The sequence below is a fragment of the Onthophagus taurus genome, chromosome 1 (assembly GCF_036711975.1).
Source record: "Onthophagus taurus isolate NC chromosome 1, IU_Otau_3.0, whole genome shotgun sequence".
Classification (NCBI taxonomy): domain Eukaryota; kingdom Metazoa; phylum Arthropoda; class Insecta; order Coleoptera; family Scarabaeidae; genus Onthophagus; species Onthophagus taurus.
In genome coordinates this window covers 15,648,935-15,671,742 of record NC_091966.1, presented here as the reverse complement: position 1 = coordinate 15,671,742, position 22,808 = coordinate 15,648,935, and the positions used below count along the sequence as shown (strand labels likewise).

The 22,808-nt window shown below is 31.3% G+C and overlaps 1 protein-coding gene across 1 annotated transcript; it reads right to left on the bottom strand.

The window, feature by feature from the left end:
• LOC111429103 (uncharacterized) lies at nt 1–22,765 on the bottom strand. The gene is made up of 4 exons (XM_023064912.2): nt 22,351–22,765; nt 22,094–22,273; nt 13,167–14,472; nt 1–8,208 (listed from the first exon to the last, which is right to left on the bottom strand). Exons 1-4 carry the CDS (start codon nt 22,462–22,464, stop codon nt 7,337–7,339), a joined length of 2,472 nt encoding a protein of 823 aa, XP_022920680.1. The 5' UTR covers nt 22,465–22,765; the 3' UTR covers nt 1–7,336.
• Nucleotides 22,766–22,808: the final 43 nt, after the last annotated feature.

Sequence of the window (22,808 nt, the reverse complement as noted above, 5' to 3'; positions counted from 1 at the left end):
TTTATTTTTGAATACAATTTATTCTCATTCTATTTTTAAACGCTATAAAATCATGTAACTATCTATTTACAATAGTAACGGTAGTTTTTTTTGTTGCTGATAGTAGGATTATGTTTTTTTGTTACATTGCCAATGTTTTTTTGCCTCCTTGTTTGCATATTTTAAAAATACAAACGATCATCGGCAAGAGAAATGGCCTATTGATACAAGATGTGCCGTGCATAAAAAAAAAGGTGGGATTTACAAATAATTTTTTTGTCGCATTATTTATTTTCTTATTGTGGTTGATTTAGATTGTACTTTTAAGTAGTTTCTTGTTTGTTGAAACAAAACAAAATTATACTTTATAACTAATACACATTTTTTTCATAAATTTTTTGAAAATGTAAAAAGTATTTGGTCTATTACTTGATGGCACCTAGATTTTGTTGAAATCAATTTTAATTTAAATAAAAAAATCGAAATATTTACAGATCAAAACTGTTTAATAAGTTTATTATTTTTATTCGTTCTCTGAAATGATGCTTGCCAAATTAAATACTTTTTAAATTTCCTTTAGACATCAAGAAATCTTATACTCATACGAACTTAAATTTACAATCGATTCAAAACAAATTAGAAAATTGTACAATCTGCAACTTATAAAGTTTATTAAAAAAAGAAGAGAGAAACTCTAAAGGTTTAATACCTCCTTTAACATATTATACAGGGTGATACAGAGTGATTATGAGTCAAAACTATAATTTTAAGTATAAAACTTTTTTGATTTGTTCATCACTTTGATTTTGTAGAAATACTTTCTTTTTCGTTGAAGACAAAAATAAAGTTCTTTGTAAATAAACCATAAATAAATTTCTGTAATATCTATTAATTTACACTGTGTCTGTTTTCAGGAAATGAATCAGCTCCTAAATTACATTTGTTCCAACTAGCAGTCCACACATTGCACTTGAAATGTTTGATTTTTATTTATGGACATGCTATTATACACAATAAATAACGAATAGTCTTAAAAGGCATCGATGAAATATCCTCATCATTCTCTTGATACATTCATCTGCGATGTAATTTAACCTTGATGTTATTGCGGTATACATACAAGTTTGAAAACTCCAAAGAATGCGTTGTGTTGCCGTTTGTGTTGATTTGAATTAGTTCACTCATGCAGGTTTTAAAAAGATCGATAAGTTTAAAGTAACTGATAATGATTTTCTGTCATTCGGCGATCGATTTTAATGATCTTCTTTGGTCCTAAATATGCGACGCCCTCGTTGCAGTGTTTGTTCCAATGCGGCTTGGTATTCGAAAAAAACTTCCCAAGTTTTGAATTGTTGAGTTAAATACAGTTCTTCTTTGAAACATTTGATGTGGTTGATGTCAATCATAAAATTAACTTTTTGGTAGAATTGCATTACACAGTTTTTAAATAGCAAGTTTGAATTACAAAAGTAATACAAAACCTTCGGGATGGCACGAACGATTAAAATGAATACTGCTAAGGAGTCCAGATTAAGAGCAGATTACAATAAAATGACAGATGATGAGAGGTTACTGTTGAAGTAGAAGTAAAGTAAAACTTGTCCTGGATTCGAATCTTGGAATCACCTCTTTCTGACTACATATGGCTTCTCTTGTAAGACAGCGTCTATTGAAGCCAGACCACTAACACAACAATCATCCAAAACCATTTTGCAGCAACTGGCAGACATGCGGAGGTATTTTTTAGTATTTATAAAGTGTCTGGTGTTTTGAAATCTCAGATCAAAAATATTAACAGATTAGGCCGGTTTTGATTTAAGAGTTCTGTAGTTTCAAAAGTTCTGCAGTTCAATAATCTTTCTGCGCATACATATTGCATATTTGACGTATGCGCAACTCTAGAACCAAAACAAGCCTAATAGAGGTGGTCAAGAGCACATCACCTAAAATGGATGCCATTCCTTTTTCATTATTTAATAATGCACGAAATTCACAGATACTGTAATTAGTTTTGTGATCTTTTATCCTGCGTGCATTGATTTTATCATTTTAAATCAACAAACATAAACAAGTACATAGCCTATTTTGAGAGTATATGCTAATCAAGAAAAACATATAGAAAAATGGAAGAGGAGAAATGGAGAAAACTTATTGACATAAACGTTGGTCAACCAGGACGAATGCCTTATATGTGAGTGTTTCGTTTAAGTCATCTTGGCCGATCAATTTCCAGACAGAACTCTTAAACCAAAACAGGCCTAATTATAAGTATATTGCCGAATTGTATCTAGATGAGCTTGATAAATTCGCCAATTATCAACAATTTTTCCCAATCACCTCGTTATAAAATCCAAGATAAAGATTTTTTTGGGCAGATTGCAGTTTCGAAGGTGATGAGACTTTTGGTTGCAAACAAAAAAGACTTGAGTTTATTTTACAGGGTAATGCTTAATTTGCTATAATGTTGTTTATGGTTGACCTGAAAATGTACACACATATGTTTATGTACAGTATTAAAAAGAGTACCAGAACTTATTGAGAATTAATCGATGTTGGTGTAAATAACAGATTTGAAGAAATATAAATGGGAAATAACTGGAAAACGCAAAATGAGAGTACAAAAGTAAAGTGTACTAGGATTACTTGTGTTGGAGGTTTTAAAGTGAATGATGCATGTGGTAGTTGCTTGTAATCAAAATCTATACAAAAGAATCTATTACCTTTTCAACACTAAGAGCGTACTTCCTTAGGTGTGGCCTTACTACGTATAGAATATTTTCCATTGATATTTATTGTGTTTCGGGGAACAAATAAAGTAAAGGTTATCTTGTGAATGTATTAGAAAGAAGAAGAAATTCGTTGTTATTGTTTGTGTAAAATTTTATAATGTAAGTTAAGTAATTATTCATTTGCCAAGAGATTACAAGTATGTACAATATGATGTAGAGAAAATTATCATGAACAACTGTGATGAAAATGAAAACACAATGTTGGAAGAAGAAACATTCTTATTTGAGAATGTAAATGTAATGAATTAAACGAAAACTTTTATAACACAAACAATAATCACACTATAATTGGAAAAATAATAACAATCTTATAATTTCTTTAGCATTTTTAAAAGCTAACAAAAGAATTCCGAGCGCTATATTAGAACAGAGAAGAAGAAGAAACGAAATTCGTCGAGAGTTAGAAAGCTCAAAAAGAGGAATAACACAAAACCTCTATTAAAAATGTTAATGTTTCTAAATTTATGAAATGAAACTTTATGAATGATTTAAAAAGTTTATTTCATTATAATATTTTTAGAAGTTAGTTTAGAATAAAATTATTTTTAATTTGTAACTGCCACACACTGGTTCTACCACGAACGCTGGAAATGAAGCCAGAACTAGCTAAATCTGGTCAAATTTAACATTAATTTGAAATAAATTATTTGAACAAAGGTATTCTTAATCCAGAAGTACTTGCTATGCGAGCCCTTTAAATATTTATTCAATCAGAAAACCAATACTTCTTAATGACTAAAAACCGTGAAGATGAGCTCTTTCGCAAAATTTAAGAAAATAAATGTAATATTAAATATGTGTCGTGTATCCCTGTATAAAATGGAAAAAAGATTCTGAAATCAATTTTAATGAATGAATATAGTAAATATAAATTGGGCTAAATTTGAAAATATTAAATAGTCTGAATTGTGCGACTGTATTAAATAAATGTATATGCTTAATATGATCTGGTGCATTATAAAATAGCAGATTTCTAAATAAAATTAATACAGAAAATTTGTAAAACCAACATCTAATACTGTTGATTTTACCAACTGTCGATTGATTAATATTTTATGAAAAACTGTTATCTTATGCGTCTTTGTATGTAATACATATATCCATCATACCAGAAAAAAATCAAACTACATATTTAATTTTTGAAAAATGGACAAGAACTACGAATTAATGTAAATAAAATTTATTTGTTCAATATAATAAAGTTTTTTTACTATGCACAACAAAACACGTGTGCTTAACGTGCAGTTTAATCGTCAGTATTAAAAGTAATATTACCATGAAATAGTAATAGTCAGGGGAGAAAATGATAAATTCCATGAAATTTTAAAAATATTACGGTAATAAATTTTTAAAATGTATTACACTTATATTTTACAATTCTAAAATGCAACGAGGAAAGATGTCGCATACGACATTTATTAATGAAGTAAAGTTCCATAATTTAGTTATATTAAATAAAGAAAATTTTGTACTTCCTTGCTATCTATAGCAAGAGGTCACCAAAGAATAATTGAATGAAAAAGAGAAAAAAACTTGTATCAAACTTGGTTTGACATGGTAAACTTTCTATTCTTTACGTTACGCAAATATGAAAATGAAATTAGTTCTTTTCAGACTTTTCCTACATCCAACGTCTTCACGAGCAGCTGCCTCAGTTCCCAAAATCAACAGTTTTCAATTTGATGATATAACATCTTCCACGTTAGACAATAAATCCTACTTCGCTACATTAAGGAACATCTTCGAATAACAAGCGCATGAATAATTAACGTGGTAAAAATAAAAGATATTTTTTAATCTACCTAATCCTTACACCTACACCACTCTTGTATTGTGGTTTGGATACAGCTTATGGAAGTAAATATGATGAAGCATGAGGAACTAAAACCTAGAGATAGGTAAATTTTCGATTTGATGAATCACATTCAATAGATCAAAATGTATACCTAAATCGGAATAGAAATTTTGAATTCATTGTGAATTTTGATAAAGGTTTATAATTTGTTTTTCTTTATTAATGTGAAGTAGGCACAGTTTAAAATTATCACCTTATAATTTGATGTAGTAGATGGAGATGTTTTCTGCAGGGTATTTGAAAATGATTGTTGTGATTAAATGATTCTAATTTATCACAGATAAGTTAAAATTAGAATTCAAAACAATTTATTATGCTACAAAATTTATCACTTTGTCGATGGTGATAGTTTTTATATTTGGTATTCTGACACTGTTCTCACTTCTAAGTGGTAGAATTTTTGGAAATAAAGCATAATGGTACTGATATTTCCCACTATCGCTTAGGTGTGAGACTTTTCACAGCAATTTGTATAACTTTGTTTATATTGATTTAAAGCAACTACCCAATACAGTCATTTTATAGAGACGTCGATGATGGGAGTCAACAAGTAGCGAATACATAATATGAAAATGTGTCGAAATTCTTTTTTACCTGAAAGAAATTAATCATATCAAACTCCGATGGTTTTTCTATTCTATTAAAACGGAATACGGCCAAAAAATGTGCAGTGTAGCAGCTGAATCCAGGCTTACTAAGCTGCAGTAAACATCCAGCTATAAAACATTAGTCAATAAATGTCAGCGTATCAACAATCTTGCGTTGATTCTGTTTTGGAGCTAGGATTATTTTAAATTTGGTTGGGCTGCTAAATAACCCGACACATGTATGCTGTTAAGGTTTGTTGTGATGAAATGTTTAAAATCACACCAGTAATAGGTATTCACTGATTAATGAACCTCCCGATGTCAAGGTCACACCGAGTGACCATAACCTTGGTAGGTTGAGGTAGAAATTTGTCAATCAGCAAATAGAAGTGAAGATTAACACCTAATTTAACCAGATGATCCTTACCCTTGAGATCTGTCCTTAGAGAAAGACCACCAGCTTCACGTTAAAAATATTTAAGGCTATCATACCAGGTAACTTAAACCTTGAGGTCAAGGTCAACTACAAACTTAGTCAAAGTCACCTCATTTATTTTAACCTGCACTCCTCCTCTCTATAATATTGCGCTTCAGTTGGGTCTATCAGTTAGCCAATCGTTTCGTAAGTTGAGTGTTCAAAGTAATCTGTCTCTATGTTAGTTTGCATTCCTAATTTTGAAGTGCGGGAATTTTGTTTAATGGATAGAAAGAAAATACACCTTTGAGATACATGAAAATATACAACTAAGTGCGCCCAGAGATATAATATTACAGTGACGTGCAGCGAATTTCCTAGAAAGTAGAGACTAAATGTTGTTGCCAATCTGAACTTTAAATAATTAATTTCCTGCTTTTTAACGACATCCCAATTTTAGAAAAGGTTGGTTAACACCAAGGGTAAACACCATAATGCTACTACTGGCAAGGCGGTTGTTGTGCGCCAGTTTATTACTAATAACACTAATAAATATAGTTTATAAATAATATAAACTATCATTGACTCTTTCGTTATTTGCATATTTGGAATGAGACAGAAATAAATGTAATGAACCTCGCTGTCATGAAATTGTTAATAAAAATGTTCCATCCTAAAAAACAGTTTTCGTAATTATCTTTACTTGTAGTCTTGAAAATTACAAAATTAAAATGATGGTAAACTTAGAAGCTGATTAAATCCCAATTTCCCTAAAATTATAAGAGATTTTGTTGCATTTGCTTAACGAAACGTCAAATTGGTCAATTTCACCCTGTATATTTTTAGGTTGGATTAAACAAAAAAACAAATTATGAAAAGAATTATAGCATGATTCATAATACACTCTGTATATATTCATGTTTGAATCAAAAATCAGTAACCATAACAACAGATATTTTAGGAATAATGCATAATTAAAGATATAGGAATTATCTATAAAAACGACAACACTTACAAAGTATTACATCCATCCAAAGATATAACAACTAATAAGCTTTTTGTTCTTACTATTTAAAATTTAAGTCAAAACAAAAAATATCTGTTTTAACCACACTTCAATTGAAATGTGTAATTAATTTATATGATTTTCAAACATTTTTAACCCATTTTAATTCAGCCTACCCAACGTTTTGATTCTATAAATTTTAAATTTAAATTGGGTGAAATGTAGCAGCCAAACGAGGTTTTTAATCCAACCCTACACACTATCTACACTACAACATAATAGAAACGTTTTAAACTGCTCCATTTTAATCAATTTTATAGATTAATTATGATAATTGGCTAAGATATGGTTTATAACAGACAATTATAACAAAATATTTTATTTGCCACTAAATTCTTATAGTGGTCACTTTACTTCAACATAAAATTCGGAAAAGTAAATCAAATAAAAATGAAGAACTTCATCGTTTGCGTAAAAATAACATAAAATAGTAATGATTTTGTATAGATAACTACTGAGATCTTTAGGTTTCATGCAGAATATAATTATAATATTGCATTATTCCTAAAATCGATAGTTATTATGGATAATAACTGATTTTGTATGTTAGAAGTAACATAAAAAAATAATTCATAAAGTCTCTGCAAAAGTTATTTACAAAGTTAAACGGCGCATTTTATCTTTTTTATATTTTTATAATTTTTCTCATTCAGGGTGACTATAAAAAATATGCGCGCTGTAAGCAGATTCAGTACCGAATCGTTTCTTACAAAACGGACATGGAAATCTTGACCCTTCACATTGGTGTTTCTTATGAAAATATAAAGTAGACTTACTTGTAAACGACTGATTACAACTTGAACATTTATAAGTTCTTACTCCATCATCTGATCCACTACCGCCTTCAGTAAGCAAAGTTTGCGGTTCTAAAGGCGATTGGGTCATCGTCCTTATCGTTATATTGGGATTACTTTGTACCAATCGCATTATATCTGGATTAATCTGGGTTCTATGACGTTTATTCGGAATCGGCGTTATACTAACAGCCCCGATATTACTCGAAAGTTCTTGTTCTGGTTCCGTATTGGTTTCATGTATTTCCACCAACGGTTCCAATGGTTCTTGTTTAAACGATACAACTTCGTCGTAAGATTCGTAGGTGTTATTATAATGCGATTCCTGTTTATGAGCTGGCGGTTTATAACCGTTTTTATGCACGCGCATGTGACTGTTTCTGGATAACATTGTTGGGAAAATCGCGTGGCAAACCACGCATTCAAAATCGAATGTTTGCGCCGCCGGTTTTGGACGTGTATTTGTATTTTCTTCCGATTCAATATCGATATCAAGATGATCTTTGTATTTTACATCGCGAACGCAATTTCTAACCGGCCGACCTGTTGATGAAATCTTTATTGTTGCCTCGTTTAGTTTTAAAGATGCGGGCATTGTTAATACACCTCGATGGTATTTTGGTGGTGGTTTTGGTTCGACTTTCACTGGGGTTGGTTTCTTCTCTTGAGATATATTTAGTTTTCTATCTTGAGATATATTTGGTTTTTCATCCTCAATGATACCTAGTAAGAGTTAATAAATCGTTATTGGAGATGTTAAAAATATATATTAGAGCCATTTATTTTGAAAGTGTAATTAAATTTTGGTTTTAATTGCGGCCAAATCTAACTTGGCCGACAAAAACGCCATGTTGCCTGGGATCGCTTTTTTAGATTTAATAACAAAAAAAAATCGAGTATGCAATAATTTTTCAAAAATCTTGCCAAATCCTAGTAAATAATTCGAAATAGCTCCACAGTTCCCCGATTTAATGATAGAAAGATCGTCGGCCTGCTTCTAAACTGTTGGAAAAGCTAGTTGGTTCACTTTCAAAATAAACAGCTTAACTAGCTCTTTTATTAATTATACAGGTTGTTTCTAAATGAATACCGGGGTTTTAACGCTATGTGGTATTTATTACATGAAATTTATAATTAATATATGAAATGAAAGAGCAACTCAAACAGTTCTGTTTGTGGGTACGCGCATGCGCTTGAACTCATCTGCCCATGCGCTAAAAGCAGTAGTAGCAAAAATGGCGACTTGAGAAAGCTTTTTGTGTTCTGCAGTTTGCAATGTTAGCATTAAACAGATGGCGTTACCGTAGATTGCCAGTAACACAGTTATGAACGACCGTTAGGATTAGGCGCCAAGTATTGTTGTTAAGGTTAAGTTAAGGCGTTGTGCTTATGTGAATGATTGTAACAGAAATAGTGAATAAACATATCAGGATATATTGACTAAGATTTTATTATAATAAACGACAGGTTATGGGCCCAGAGTAACGCAATTAAAGATTTATTACCTCAAATAATAAAATCAAAAAGTCGATATAAAAAGTGGTGATAACATGGCGGCACAGGAAATTATTTCCATTGGAAGTTTAGGGTGGAAATATTATTGGAAAGAGAAGATGTTAAATGTATCACGCAGATGGATGATATAAAATTACAATCAATGTCAACGAACCAACATACAGAATACGTTAAGAAAGATACAAAGGCAAAATGCATATTAGTACAATGTGTATAAAGTACAAAGTATGCATATAACATGTGAATAAGTTTAAAGGCTATATTTGAAAGGAAAAATCCTCTAACAAAATTATTTATCATGAAGAAGCTGTTAAAGTTACTTATAACAGCATTAGAGACAATGTCAGAAGGTCTTTCCTATGAGTTTGTCAAAATCGGATTTTTTAATGCTGAAATAAAGTCAAGGAAAGTACTAATGAAAATGACAACTCTTCTTTCACGACACATAATAAAAACTGCTATGAGTGTGGTAAATCAGGTCATTTTAAACGAGACTGTCCTGAAAAAGATGAAAAGTGGAAACCATGTCGTGGTAGAGGAAGGGGAAAGAGTAGAGGCAGAGGACGAGGTGCAAGAAATGAGCAAGGAGCTAATTATACTAACGAAAGAAATCTCATTTATTGCTTCAACGAATATTGAAAGAACATTTTGTTCATCCACAAGGAATGACATAAGATTCATTATGGATAGTGGTGCATCAGATCACTTGGTAAAAGAAGATTTAGAGAAATGGACGACAGATGTGGAGCATTTATCAAATGATATCAATATAAACATTGTAAATGTTGATAAATTAACTGCAAAGAAAGTAGGAAAATTAAAAGTACAGTCAGGTGAAACAATTATTAAGTTTTAAACTTTCATTGTTAAAAATCTAGCAGAGAATTTGTTATCGGTAAAGGAAATTACTAATCAAGGTAAGACAGTAACTTTCAACAATGATAATCTCGGTGATAACATAATAAAAAGTTTGAAGTAAGATCGAAAGCAGAACAAAACATATATATAGCAAACTTTTAAATATATGACAATACAAAAATTTCTCACTCAGCTAAAACAAAAGATTTGTGGTATAAACGCTTAGAACATTTAAATAACTCTTATCGAAAATCGATGGGTTTAGAAGTTAGTGGCGAAGCCTGTGAAGCTTGTAAAAAAGGTAAGGCTAAACGATTACCATTCAGAACCGTTGATATGCCAAGGTCAAAGAGAAAGGGAGAATTATTACATACAGATATTGGAGGGCCAGTAAAAACTCCAACACTAAATGGTGAAAAGTATGATCAAATAATCATAGATGATCATACACATTTTGTCACTGTGTACTTGTTAAAATCAAAAGCAAAGGCTGCAGACAATATAATGAAATATGTTAGACAACTCTCAGCAGAAGGAAATAAGTGTTCAAGAACTGCATACCAGCTTAACAGATGTCCAACAAAAACAATACTAGGAAAATTACCGGCATAGATTTATCCTGGAAAAGTTGATTTAAATAAGTTAAGAATTTTTGGATCAAGAGCATGTGCCTATAAATTACCCGTACCGCATGATAAACTGGAAACAAGAGCAGTTAAATGCAAGCTAGTTGGATATGGAAAAACAGGTTATAGACTTTGGGAAGAAAAAACAAACAAAATAATAATTTCAAGAGATGTTCAATTTGATGAAGTTGACATTATTCATAAAAGCGGATGTGAAGAAAACAAAGTGGATCATTATTTAGTAGGAGAAGAAGATGAAGAGCAAGAAAATATTGTGACTGGGCAAAATTAATTGATTGAAGAAAGAAGCCAAGAAGAAGATGACCGAAGAACAAGTGAAGATGATGAAAGAGTAACAGAACATGAAGAAAATGAAACAGAAGCAGAATTTCGAGATGAAAAGTCAAGTACAGGATTAGGTAACATATATACAAAATTCCTTCCATATTTAATGACTATGAACTATATACTGCATATTGTTACTATCCAGGTAATACACTGACGTACAATGAAGCTGTCAATTCAGGAGAAGCATGGAAACGAGCAATCAATAAAAAAATAGAAGCACTACAGCTACATGGCACTTGGATACCAGCTGATCTACCCAATGGAGAAAAGGCAATAGATACTCGATGGGTATTGAGGACCAAACAAGATGGAACAAGAAAAGCGAGGGTAGTGGCAAAAGGATTTCAGGAGGAGTGCTACGAAAATTTGTACCGTTATTGTCACACGCTCTAAATGAAAATTGGACAATCAGGCAACTTGATAATCCTACAGCTTTTCTAAATGGGTACTTGGATAATCTACATCAAAATTCCTGAAGAAGTTGAAAACAAGAAAGGAAATAGCCTCAAATTAATTAAAAGCTTATATGGATTAAAAGCTGCACCGCATAAATGGAATGAAAAATTTCACTTATTCAATGAGAAAACTGGATTGAAAAGGTCGGGTAGTAATTTCTGTCTGTATCTGGGCGAAGAATTAGAACTACTCATATGGGTTGACGACATAATTATCAGGAAAATTATCGAGAGTAGAAAATTTAGTATCATTACTGAAACATGAATTTAAGGCCAAAGATTTCGGTGAATTAAGAAATTTTCTGGGAATGAACGTAAATAGATACGATGGTAACATTACGATTGACCAAAAAGAATTTATTGACAAAATTTTGAATAAATTCAATATGAAAGACTGTAAAGGAAATAGAAAATAGAATACCAATGGAGCCAAATTTACAAGTAACAAACATAATAAATGAAGAAATATCGTTTAAACAATTGATTGGTTCATTGCTATATCTTTCGACGGTGAGCAGACCAGATATTACATATGCAACAGCATATCTCAGTCAATTTCTAAACAAGCAAACAACAGAGATATGGCAGGTGGCTAAAAAGATTTTACATTACCTGCAATATTCAAAGGATTTACAGCAAATTTACGAAAAAAGCAAAAAAAAAGTAGTTATAAAAATATAGTTAAGGGCATATTCGAACGCAGATTGAGGCAACAATAGGACGGACAGAAAAAGTATTACGGGCACAATAATATATCATGAAAAGATCCTATAGTATGGTCCACTAGAAAACAAAGTGTAGTTGCTCTATCGACAGCAGAAGCGGAATACATTGCATGTACTACTACAACTTGCGACTTGATGTATCTGCAAAGTGTATTAAAAGACTTAACAAACAAATACAACATCCCGTTGTTATTCGTAGGCAATCGAAGCGCAATCGACATGATGCAAAGCATTGAAAACAGCAAAAGGTCAACCATATAGACTACAGGTTCCATTTTGTAAAGGATATTATGAATAAGAATTTGATGAACACATTTACTAAAGCATTATCTAAATGTATATTCGAAAGGTTTAGGAACCTTCTTAAGTTAATCTTTTTTGTCAAGTTAATTAGTGTTAAGTAAGTAACTTGAGGAGCAGTGTTAGCATTAAATAGATGGCGTTACCGTAGATTGCCGGTAACACAGTTATGAACGACCGTTAAGATTAGGCGCCAAATATAGTTGTTAAGGTTATGTTAAGGCGTTGTGCTTGTGTGAATGATTGTAACAGAAATAGTGAATAAACATATCACATGCAAAGTCCGTATCTGTAGTTACTGTACAACGTGCGTTCCGCATTAAGTTCAGATGTGATCCTACAAATGATAATAAAATTCGTAGATTGGGCTGCCTTTGTAAAGGGAAGAGTACGGGACGACCAAGGGTTAGTGAAGAAAGTGTTGAGCGAGTGAGAGTCGTGAATTAACAATTCCGGTGACGACTCTTTGGAAAGTTTTGCGGAAACGGTTGCAACTACGTCCGTATCGTTTTTAGTTATTACAGGGTCGAAAGTCTACAGACTATGTTTATGTTTATGTGCCAACTTTGCATATGAAATGTTGTTGCACGACGATTTTCTGGATCATGTTGTTTTCAGTGATGAATCCACAATTACACAACAAACACGTGGGAAGAACTGTGCTAACGACATGAAGTGTGCTGTGTGACGAATGGTGTTCACATTAAACACTTGTAGGTATAACTGTTTGAGTTACTCTTTCATTTTATGTTCTAATTATGATGTTAAGTTTTATGTAATAAATACCTACAAAGCGTTAAAACCCCGATATTCATTTAGAAACACTCTATATAATAATAAGAAATTCATCTCACCTTGACAAATTTCAGTATGTTGATTAAATTCATTCAACATAAAAAACACTTTATAACATTTTCGACAGAAATAAGCTTGACTTTGTCCTCCGCTAGTTGTAGGTCCACTAGTGGTAGGTGTAGGTGGATTTTGTTCACTTTCGACAACTGAATTTTCGAGTTCAATAGGTTTCGGTTTGATAACTCTAAGTTTGGGGGTGCCACTTTCAGGTAGAAGTGGACTGATGCAAACGGATGTTCTCGAATTTCCTTGGCAAAGAACTTTCGGTATTGGATCATTTTTCTTCTTCGACGCGTACACTTTGTCGCTAATTGGATCTCCGCGTTGTATGTGAAGATTAACGTGTTCATCAAAAATCGCTCTTTGTTTGTTAAAACGAATGCCGCAATATCGGCAAGCGTAATAACACGCGCTCGAAAAATAATGTAGTTCTATCGCCCAGTTGTCTTTAAACGTATATCGACATAACGGACAAAATTTTCTTTTTATTCCGTTAACGACATAGTTTCTATTATAGTACAATCTTCGTTCGCTTTTTGGAATATCAGCTAAAGAAACGCCGTTTACAACTGGTTTTGTATCAACCAATTCAATATCGCCAGACATTTCATCTCCTGATTCACTCAAAGGAACTAACAAATTTTCGTCTTCTTCGTTTTCATCGAATAAATATTCATCACCGTACAAGTTACGTAGCCATTTGTTGCGGATTGACGACTCTTCAAAAGAAGTATTCCAAATTTCAATGTTATCAACACGAGTTAGATTAATTTTCATATGTTTTAATTCATGTTTAGCAAGTTCATTTTGATCATCAAAAACTTCCATACAATATTCACAAGCGTAAGTTAATTCTTCTTCAATACAAATATTTTCTTCGTAATAGTCAAGTGGTTCCGTAATTATATCCGGTACAATTGATTTGTTAACAACATTTAACGCGAGGTTTAAAAGGTTTAAAGGATTATACGTTTTGGTTTCCGTATAACTACTTTTTATGAATGGTCTACTGACGCATTTTGGACCTATTATTTTCTTTCGTTTCGGTAATGAACCGGCAGTAATCGATTCCAAATCGACGATTGGTAAACGTTTTCGTTTATTGTGAATATTGGGCGATAATTCGTAATCATCATATCCATTAGTAAGTGAATCTCCATCATCGGATTTTCGAGGTAGTTCCTTATACTTTTTAAATGGTTTTTCGGTTTTGGGCGAGAATATCTCAGTTTTACAATTAAAGCACATTGGGGTCTCTTTATTGAAAGTTTTCTTGATTGGTGATGAATACATCCATAACTCTTTCTATAAAAAAATTTTAATGTTTTTTTTAATTTGATACAGCAATTGTAATGATTTATTTATTAAAGAGAATATACTACAGAAAGAGATATTTTTTGATATAAATAAACTCAAAGTTATTTTTTATTTAACTGCAATAAAGCAGATAACGATCGATCGGCCAAACTTCACCTCAATTTTTAAATAATTGGAAGTTAAATTGCTTGAGTTATTTCATTAATTAACTTTAAAACTCTTGTTTGTACACAGACATGTTACAGCAAATAACAAAGACAGTTTTAACCAAAAATGTATTTTAATTAATGATGGAATATAAATGAAGCAAATTTTGTTATAACCTTGGTACAATTATTTTGCAGCAATAATAATCAATGAAGCATGTAACTTTGATTTCATGCAAAAAAGTGTGTTAATGGAAATTTCTATTTTATTTTCACATTAAATGAAACTGTATATAGTTTTATTTCAATTAACACACCTCAAGTGGTATTGAAATAGTACAAAGAAAGTTGCACTTATATTATTAAAAATTTATTAACTAATTATTGTATTTCTAAATATCGCCTAATATTTGCAATTAAAAAATAAGATTGTATCGCAAAATTTGTACAATAAGTTATAAGTAAAGTCTTCAAAGAGTAATTTATGAAATGAAATCTTGATGGACTAATCCATAAAGATTTTGCTACCAACGTATTTGCTTTGATCCACGTTGATGCGTGCGCCTCAAAGAGTACTCCTTTGAGGATTCCTTGTAATCAAATTTTACTATAAGTGATTCCATCCTTAACCTAAGTTTTCCCACACGAGCTGTAAGATAGAGCGTTATTATGTATTCAGCTCTTGGTTGTAAATCTCCGTCATATATGTGAGATTAACAGTAATACTTTGACACATGGGTTTAACTTGAAAAACAATGAAATTATTTATCTTTTTACATAGCAACTGTTTCTGCTATTGTTATCATCTTCTTTGCACACGAAAAAATAAAAACTAACAAGAAATATCTAAAATGGACTCAGTCATAAGTCTCCAACGTTAGTTATAAAGTTCAAGGTGAAAAAGTATAAAGTAGTCATGTATACATATATCTTCCTGTCATGAATGAAGAGACCATAATAAATTTTAAAGGTTGTATAAAATACGTTTTAAAAAATTAATGACCTAAAGTGCATGTTATATTTTACAACTAAAGAAATCGTTTTATTTTAATTAGTGAAATTAATAAAGCTATAAATAAAACGAGATAAAAATTTCTATAAAAATTATTTCGAAAAATCAAGTACTCACAAATTGTACATCATTCACCAAATGGCGCATTCTAAAATTGAGGTAATTTTCGCTTCGAATTACATGAGAATTCTACACGAAAATTCAATTTGTCACCAGAGACTACATTCGCATTGACATGTGTTCACACGGGTACATTAAAATTTGATGTTAAAATAACATCTCAAATAATCTTTGAGGTCTCTAGTATAACTCCGATTGGTTAGAGGAACCGTCTATTATTGGTGCTTGTTATTTAACTTTGCAATAATAATATGAATCGTTTAAGATTAACAAAGTCACAATATTCAAGATGCAATAGACCCTCTAGTTCAATGAATCATAATCACTAGATCCGGAAGATTTGAAAAATAGTAATTAATAATGTTTGAAAAATAAATGATTAAAGTAAAAAACTTAGAATAATATATTTTATTTAAGAAAATCTGTGCAAAAACTTTGTTTCTGGTTCTAAATAATACTAATTAGCCCTATTTTTACTTCTTAGGTGTCGCATTAAAATTTTATTCATATTTTTGGGTTGCTACTTAAAATACTTTCCGGAATTCTGGTTTTAGTTTCACTATGTATGCGACGAGTCATTCTAATATGTCATCGGTGAACAACCCTTAACAGGGCGTTAACTTTATTTAACTTGTTTACTCAAAGTTGTTGTAATAACCGGTGTGGGTTATGTGATCACCGCGAAAACAAAATAATTATCTACAATAAAGGTAAATTCTCACCAATTAAATCATTCCTTATCCAGGTTTCTGTGATCACCAAAATATCAAATTACTTATAAGATAAGTTGTCTCTAATTGTAAGTTTTAACATATTTGATGATATTAATCTATATCACGGGTTCCCAACTATAAGCAGTCTTAATTCCTTGTCAACATTTCTGAATAAGAAGATGTACAGAAATGAAAACAACTCTTAAGATAAGAGTTGCTATGAGTAGCTAACGTTTTTTAAATCCAATCTTAAGAACGATTAAAGTAAAATATGAAAATAAAAAAAAATGAAATAAATAGTGCAAACCTTTGAGCCATATTCGCCGAAAAAAGTACCTAAACTATGTATACAATGTTTTCAATATTTTCAAAATCAGTAGGAAAGCTTTGAGAGGATTGCCTTGAAATAAAAAAAACGAAGAGACTTATCAAATAAGAACTTTATAAGAGACCAAATATTTGTGCAATAATTGAGGGATATAATCTTGATCCACAGCGATTTTGCTTATCCATAAGTGCTGCTTCTTCCTTAAGATAACATTTTGATACATTCTCGAAAAGTGTCAAATTGTGCATGTTATTTGTCAAAAATAGATTCAAGATATTAATTTTGCTGAAAGTAGCCTATTCAGCAAAAAGATAAGATAAATAAACAACCAGGTACTGGTTGTTATGACATTCCTCTTATAGAAAAGTAAAAATTTTGTTTCCACAAAAAAAAACAAGGTGTAGTAGAACAGATGATACTGAAATACTTTAACTGATTGTTGAAATCTTGAGATATAATGGATTTTTAAGTAACAGGGTTTTTGAACTCAGGTACCTTTGTAAAAATTTAATTTCCCGTCTATTCTTTACTCTTTTATGATGGTCTGATGTTTTAGTACATTGCAACTGCGTATGTACACTAAAAAGATACATTTAGACTAATTTAGTTAACACGCCTTTTTTACTTGTGTAAATCTTGTAACTTCAAACTAATAAAAAAAAACAGATTTTTCAACCATGTTAAAATATAACTTTTGAAATTGTCGCTTTAACTTATTTGGGTGTTCTTTGTTTAGTTTTTATGAAGATATGCTAAAATACACTCTTATCGATGTATTACGATATATCTGTTTGTAACCCCACTGACAATGAGTGATACTTGGACCAATTCCACTTGAACTGTCGACCTAATTTAATATTTTTGCATTTTACGACTTTACTATAGCACAAATCGAGACACTAGACAAAGCGAGCATCTTAAAACTACTTATTTTTGCTCTCAGATGATTACTTTTTTTGTTGTTATTTAAGAACTGAAACATTTTAGGTACCAAATTTCAAATATACGTTGAAAATATGCGCTGATTAACGGGTTTATAGCTAGTTCTAGAATATTCCAGATAGCCCGAGTAGCCTGTTGTCCTTAACCTTCATAATACCACTGAAGATCTTCTGCCTAATTTGAAAGTACTCTTGTATCAAAATTCCTTTTGTAGTAAATTCTGATTAAATTTGATTTTTCTAAAAATTCTCTTTATTAATTTAGGTCTAAACTAGTGATGGAACGGATAGTGATTTTGCGAAAAGCCAGATACCGGATATCCCGCATCTCCAGTTATCCGGCATATCTGACGGCATCTGAAGTGATACCCTACATTGCCACATTGTTGCGATATTTGAACAATCAGAAATTAATAAGAAAGTTGATAAGATATGTCAACTTATTTGGATGCGGATTTAACAAACGAAGCAAGAAGATGACTTTTATTGGAAGGACTTGCATCACCAACTGAAAGTGATAACGGCGACAGTTAGTTAGTAATAATGAATGTGATGATGAAGCGAAGAGAAGAAAACTAGAACAAACTGCAACAAGATTTAATTCATATATCGTTTTGGGATTGTTACCATGAGGTTGTTAATGACAAAGCTGAAGTAAATAAAGTTATATTAAATGAAAAAAGTCCTATTGGGGTTGAACTTGATTATTATCTGCAGTGCCCAACACCTAAAACGGATACTAATCCTTGTAAATGGTGGAGTGCTAATAGGTTTTTAATATCTGACCAAAACCGGATATTTGGTAACTAACCGGTATCCGGCCAGATTTTAAAAAATGGCTGGATACCGGATAGTTGCCGGATATTTGTTCCACCACTAGTCTAAACCAATATTTGCAGCATATATGTATAATTTTCCTAAACAATGATAAAGCCATATTTAATATTATTTTGGTTACTATTGATTAATGCAGAATTTGCGTACAGATGCATCACATTATCATATCATCATATTTATTCTGTATCAAAAAATTTAAAAACCAGGTATCGATTAGTGGTCTGACTAGTTATAAACGTCGACGAGCAGTTACTAACATTTCATAACAAAGCTTGGTAAGTTTATTATAAATTTTGGATATTGTCAATTTCCTATGCTTATAATACCAGTAAAATAAGAAACCAAGGTGAATACAGCCATAGGCCATAGTTGGAAAATTGTTTATATAGAAATACTACAACCTGTAATTTTTTGAGACAGAATAGAAAAAGGAACATTTTACATCGCTTTGATTGGTACAATTCGAAAGATTAAGACGGAATTCCCTCGAGAATTGGTCATTACTCGTGAAAGGAATTCAACAAAATGTCGTTCCTAAAAAGAGAAAAATCATTTTTTTTTGACTTTGCAGGATCCTAGCCCATAAGTCACAGTGCAAAGCGAAAGTAATCATTATTCAAAATTCACAGGAAGTAATTTAACTAAAACACATCAAATAACATTAGAACTCCTCCTCATGAAAACAAAAATAATTCTAAAAATATCAAAACGATTTCTGCTTAAAATGGTTACAATATAAAGTGGCAAGGAGAAACTATGCGATAGCAAAGAACTGATGAATTCCGGCCGATGTAATTCGTCATTATTACAGTTGAAAAATATATGATTTAAATCCCCTGTCTCAAACCCGCACGAGCAAGTAAGAGACTGCAAAATATTAATTTTATTTAGATGGGCACGGTAACATCCATGGCCGGACTTCAGCCAGACAACAGTTGAAAAGAAATTTTTAGAAACGTCACAGCCAGTATACCATTGATGGTAAAGAATACGAGGATTAACTCGAATGTACTGAGACTGCCTGTGCTCATATGTTTCATTTGAAGGTCTGAACCAGTTCTTCTTTACAAGTTTCTCTTTGCAGATACACAAGACCTTAGAAGAAGAAAGTTCGTTTTTAACCAGCTTGCTGTCCTGTAAAGCCGCCTTAGCTAGCTTATCTACACGCTCATTATAGATAAAACCAGCGTGACCCATAAAAGTTTTACCACATGGCCCTGATCATTCAACCAAGTCATATTTAAAATGTCCATAAAAATACTAGTGGATGGATCAAATTTAAAACTAGTATGGTAATCAATAGTGAGTGGTATCAAGAAAGCGCAACCAACTTGTAGGAAAAATCTTGTATGCATGAAACGCCAACACTTCTGAAGATGAAATAGGGAAACCACAAATAATCATTGACTGCAATAGAATTGACTCAGGAGGAGACATATATGAAAGCTTCTTCAAACGTACAATATGTTCGTAAAGTATGGGATGTAGGAGATAAAACCATAATTAACGGTTTAAAAAAGAAAGATAAAAAACAAAGTTGACTCATTTTCCGGAAAAAGTGAAAGTGGTAAACAATTTTTTATGGTAAATTTGGCTTAAAAAAAATAAAAATCGACTCCAACCGTTTTTAAATTAGGCGGGGGTGGTTACATATGACGTGCCCTGTATATTGTTTTTGATTGTAATAAAATTTGTGTATTTGTTTATTTGATCAACCATATCTACTTAAATACAAGAACCGCAATACTCCTAGAGAACTTTTTCGCACAAGTAAGAAGTGGCACCTGCAACCATTAGTAGAGTTCCACATTTACATCATCATTTGGGACAAGTTCTATTTGTACAATTTCGCCAAACGATATTTCAACTCGTTAAGTGTGAGTCTCAACAGGTAATTTGGCAACAATCCAAATATTATTAACATTATTCAACTTGTTTCCTACTGATTTTGCCTATTATTAGTAATTCTACTAGGTAATTTTACAACCTTTTAAACCTATATTCAAGTCAATTAAATACGAAAATATATCAATTAAGTTGTTAGAACTCTTAAAATGAGATTTAAAAAACGTTGTTAGAACATTATTTGCACAACAACCATCTATTTTCAGTATGGAAAAGCAGTGAATTATCCTTGACCAGCTAATTTACAAAACAGCAAATTTTCTTTAATTGACAACTGAATTGATATAGGACGAAACATAAATGGGTGTCCCATAACTCATAATCAAGCATGTACTGGGTGAGAGGCCAATACCTGTTCTGGTAAAAATAAGAAAAAATTTCATGTTTCTTAGTTAAGTGGTAATAGACAGAAAATCGTTAGTTTTGCGAAAAAACATTAGTTTGATTAAGTTAAGGTTGAAAAAATTTATCAAGAACGAGTATAATGAGCTGGGCATCCAGGAATTCCATTCCTGAACGTGGAATATTTTTTATTATTTTTACCAAAACAGCTAAACATGGGTTGGGTTCTCACCTGGTACATGCTTGATTGTGAGTTTTGGGTCACTCTGTATATTCATCATAGACATCAATGGGCATTTTAAGAACATTTCATATTACTAGGATACTTGACGTCATTAGAACTTAATTTATTAAGCCTACTCCTCCTTCCATGAGTCACTAATCAAGTACATAGACGAACGGTAAGTAGTAACGAGTTTATCAAGTGTAGTCAAGCCATTACATTTTTTAACTCCAACATTTAGATTCTTAGGGGATCTCAACATTCAAAACAATGAGGAAAAATAATCTACTTGAACTTACCCATTCATTAATCCCATGGAACTTTAGTGCAAAAGTTTAATAAGTTAGAATCTCATTGTTGTTGATTCATTTGAAACAAGAGTCAGAAATTGTAATAATTTCATCAATTAAATAAAATATTTTTCATTAATTGTACATATACAATACTTTTCCCGCCCTTTATTACATAAAACATTCTTAAACTAAATATTTATTATGGTATCTTCTTTCATTACCTAGAATTTTATATTAATACTTTTCAACCACTTTAATTCATGTAACATTTGTAACCTATATCCAAGCAACTTTGGGGTATGTTACTTCTTTTGGAACAAAACAATTAAAGCATTCATCTATTGTGAAAAATAATTTCATCATTTTTCCATATAATATTCAATGATGTAATATCCTCTTTAAAGGATGAGTACCATCTGAGACTTCTATGATAACCCAAGAATTATAGCATGAATAAAATTATTGAAATTATACAAAGTTTATATTTACTTATCTCAAAGATTTATGTCAAAAATCTGTTATCACAATGAGTTATTTACTCATTTTCCTAGAGAAATGTTTTATTTTATCATTTTAAAGATCATAAAGAATCAAATTGAGACAGGTAAACAATACAATAAACTATATTATGAATTAAGCAGTCTTATTACGTTTGTCCTACTTTAAAAACCAAATCTAATCAGATTGGTATTAATTAGCATATTTAATTCCTTTTAGCAACACTTAATTTAATGCAATATGATACAAACCTGGTCAATACTATCTAATAACTGAAGATACAAGAGAACATCTTTGTTTTGATTTCCTTTTAAAGTTTCCTTGTGGTTATCAACAACTTTCAGGCAACTCTTTCGAAAATTATGTATCTTATCGACATTTTCCAAACAGCTAAGGCATATATGTTTTGACAATGGATCATTTCTATAAATCTACAAAATAATTATAATAGAAATATTTGTTTCAATAGTAAATTTAACGTTTAGATGTTTTTTATAAAGCAACTTACAACGGTTGGTAAAGTTTCTCTGATCAACTGCAAGATTTGTTTACCGTCAACGTTTTTGCTGAAGATGTTCCGCACTTCGGACGAAGGTCGATCACAAATTCTACACAATTCCATTATTATTATTTATTTTGAATTTTTTTCTTATACACCAATAAAACTCGTTTTTGACGAGGACACTTTTCACGTTCACCGTTCAAATATTGCGCCTATATTTACAATCATTGCGTTACGAAAAAAATGCCGACCGTGGACTGTATGTTATTTTCGTTGGACGCCATGTTCGGTTCTTAAATCAAAATGATGCTTCTAGAGGGCACTCTTCAAACGGACCAAGCCAAGATTCCAGTTGATTTTCGTTCTCATCAAGTCATGTTTTTATCATTTTCTTTATCTCTTCATAAGTACACCACGTATTAAATCGCATATTTTACAATTTTATTTGGGGAATATTAATTTTT

What these genes read in the sequence shown, in the direction of transcription:
- LOC111429103 (XM_023064912.2), bottom strand. Translation starts at nt 22,464, where the DNA reads ATGGAATTGTGTAGAATTTGTGATCGACCTTCGTCCGAAGTGCGGAAC. An exon ending in GAGAAACTTTACCAACCGTT is followed by an intron (nt 22,274 to 22,350) that starts GTAAGTTGCTTT and finishes ATTATTTTGTAG; the next exon opens with ATTTATAGAAATGATCCATT. An exon ending in ACATACTGAAATTTGTCAAG is followed by an intron (nt 8,209 to 13,166) that starts GTGAGATGAATT and finishes AACTCTTACTAG; the next exon opens with GTATCATTGAGGATGAAAAA.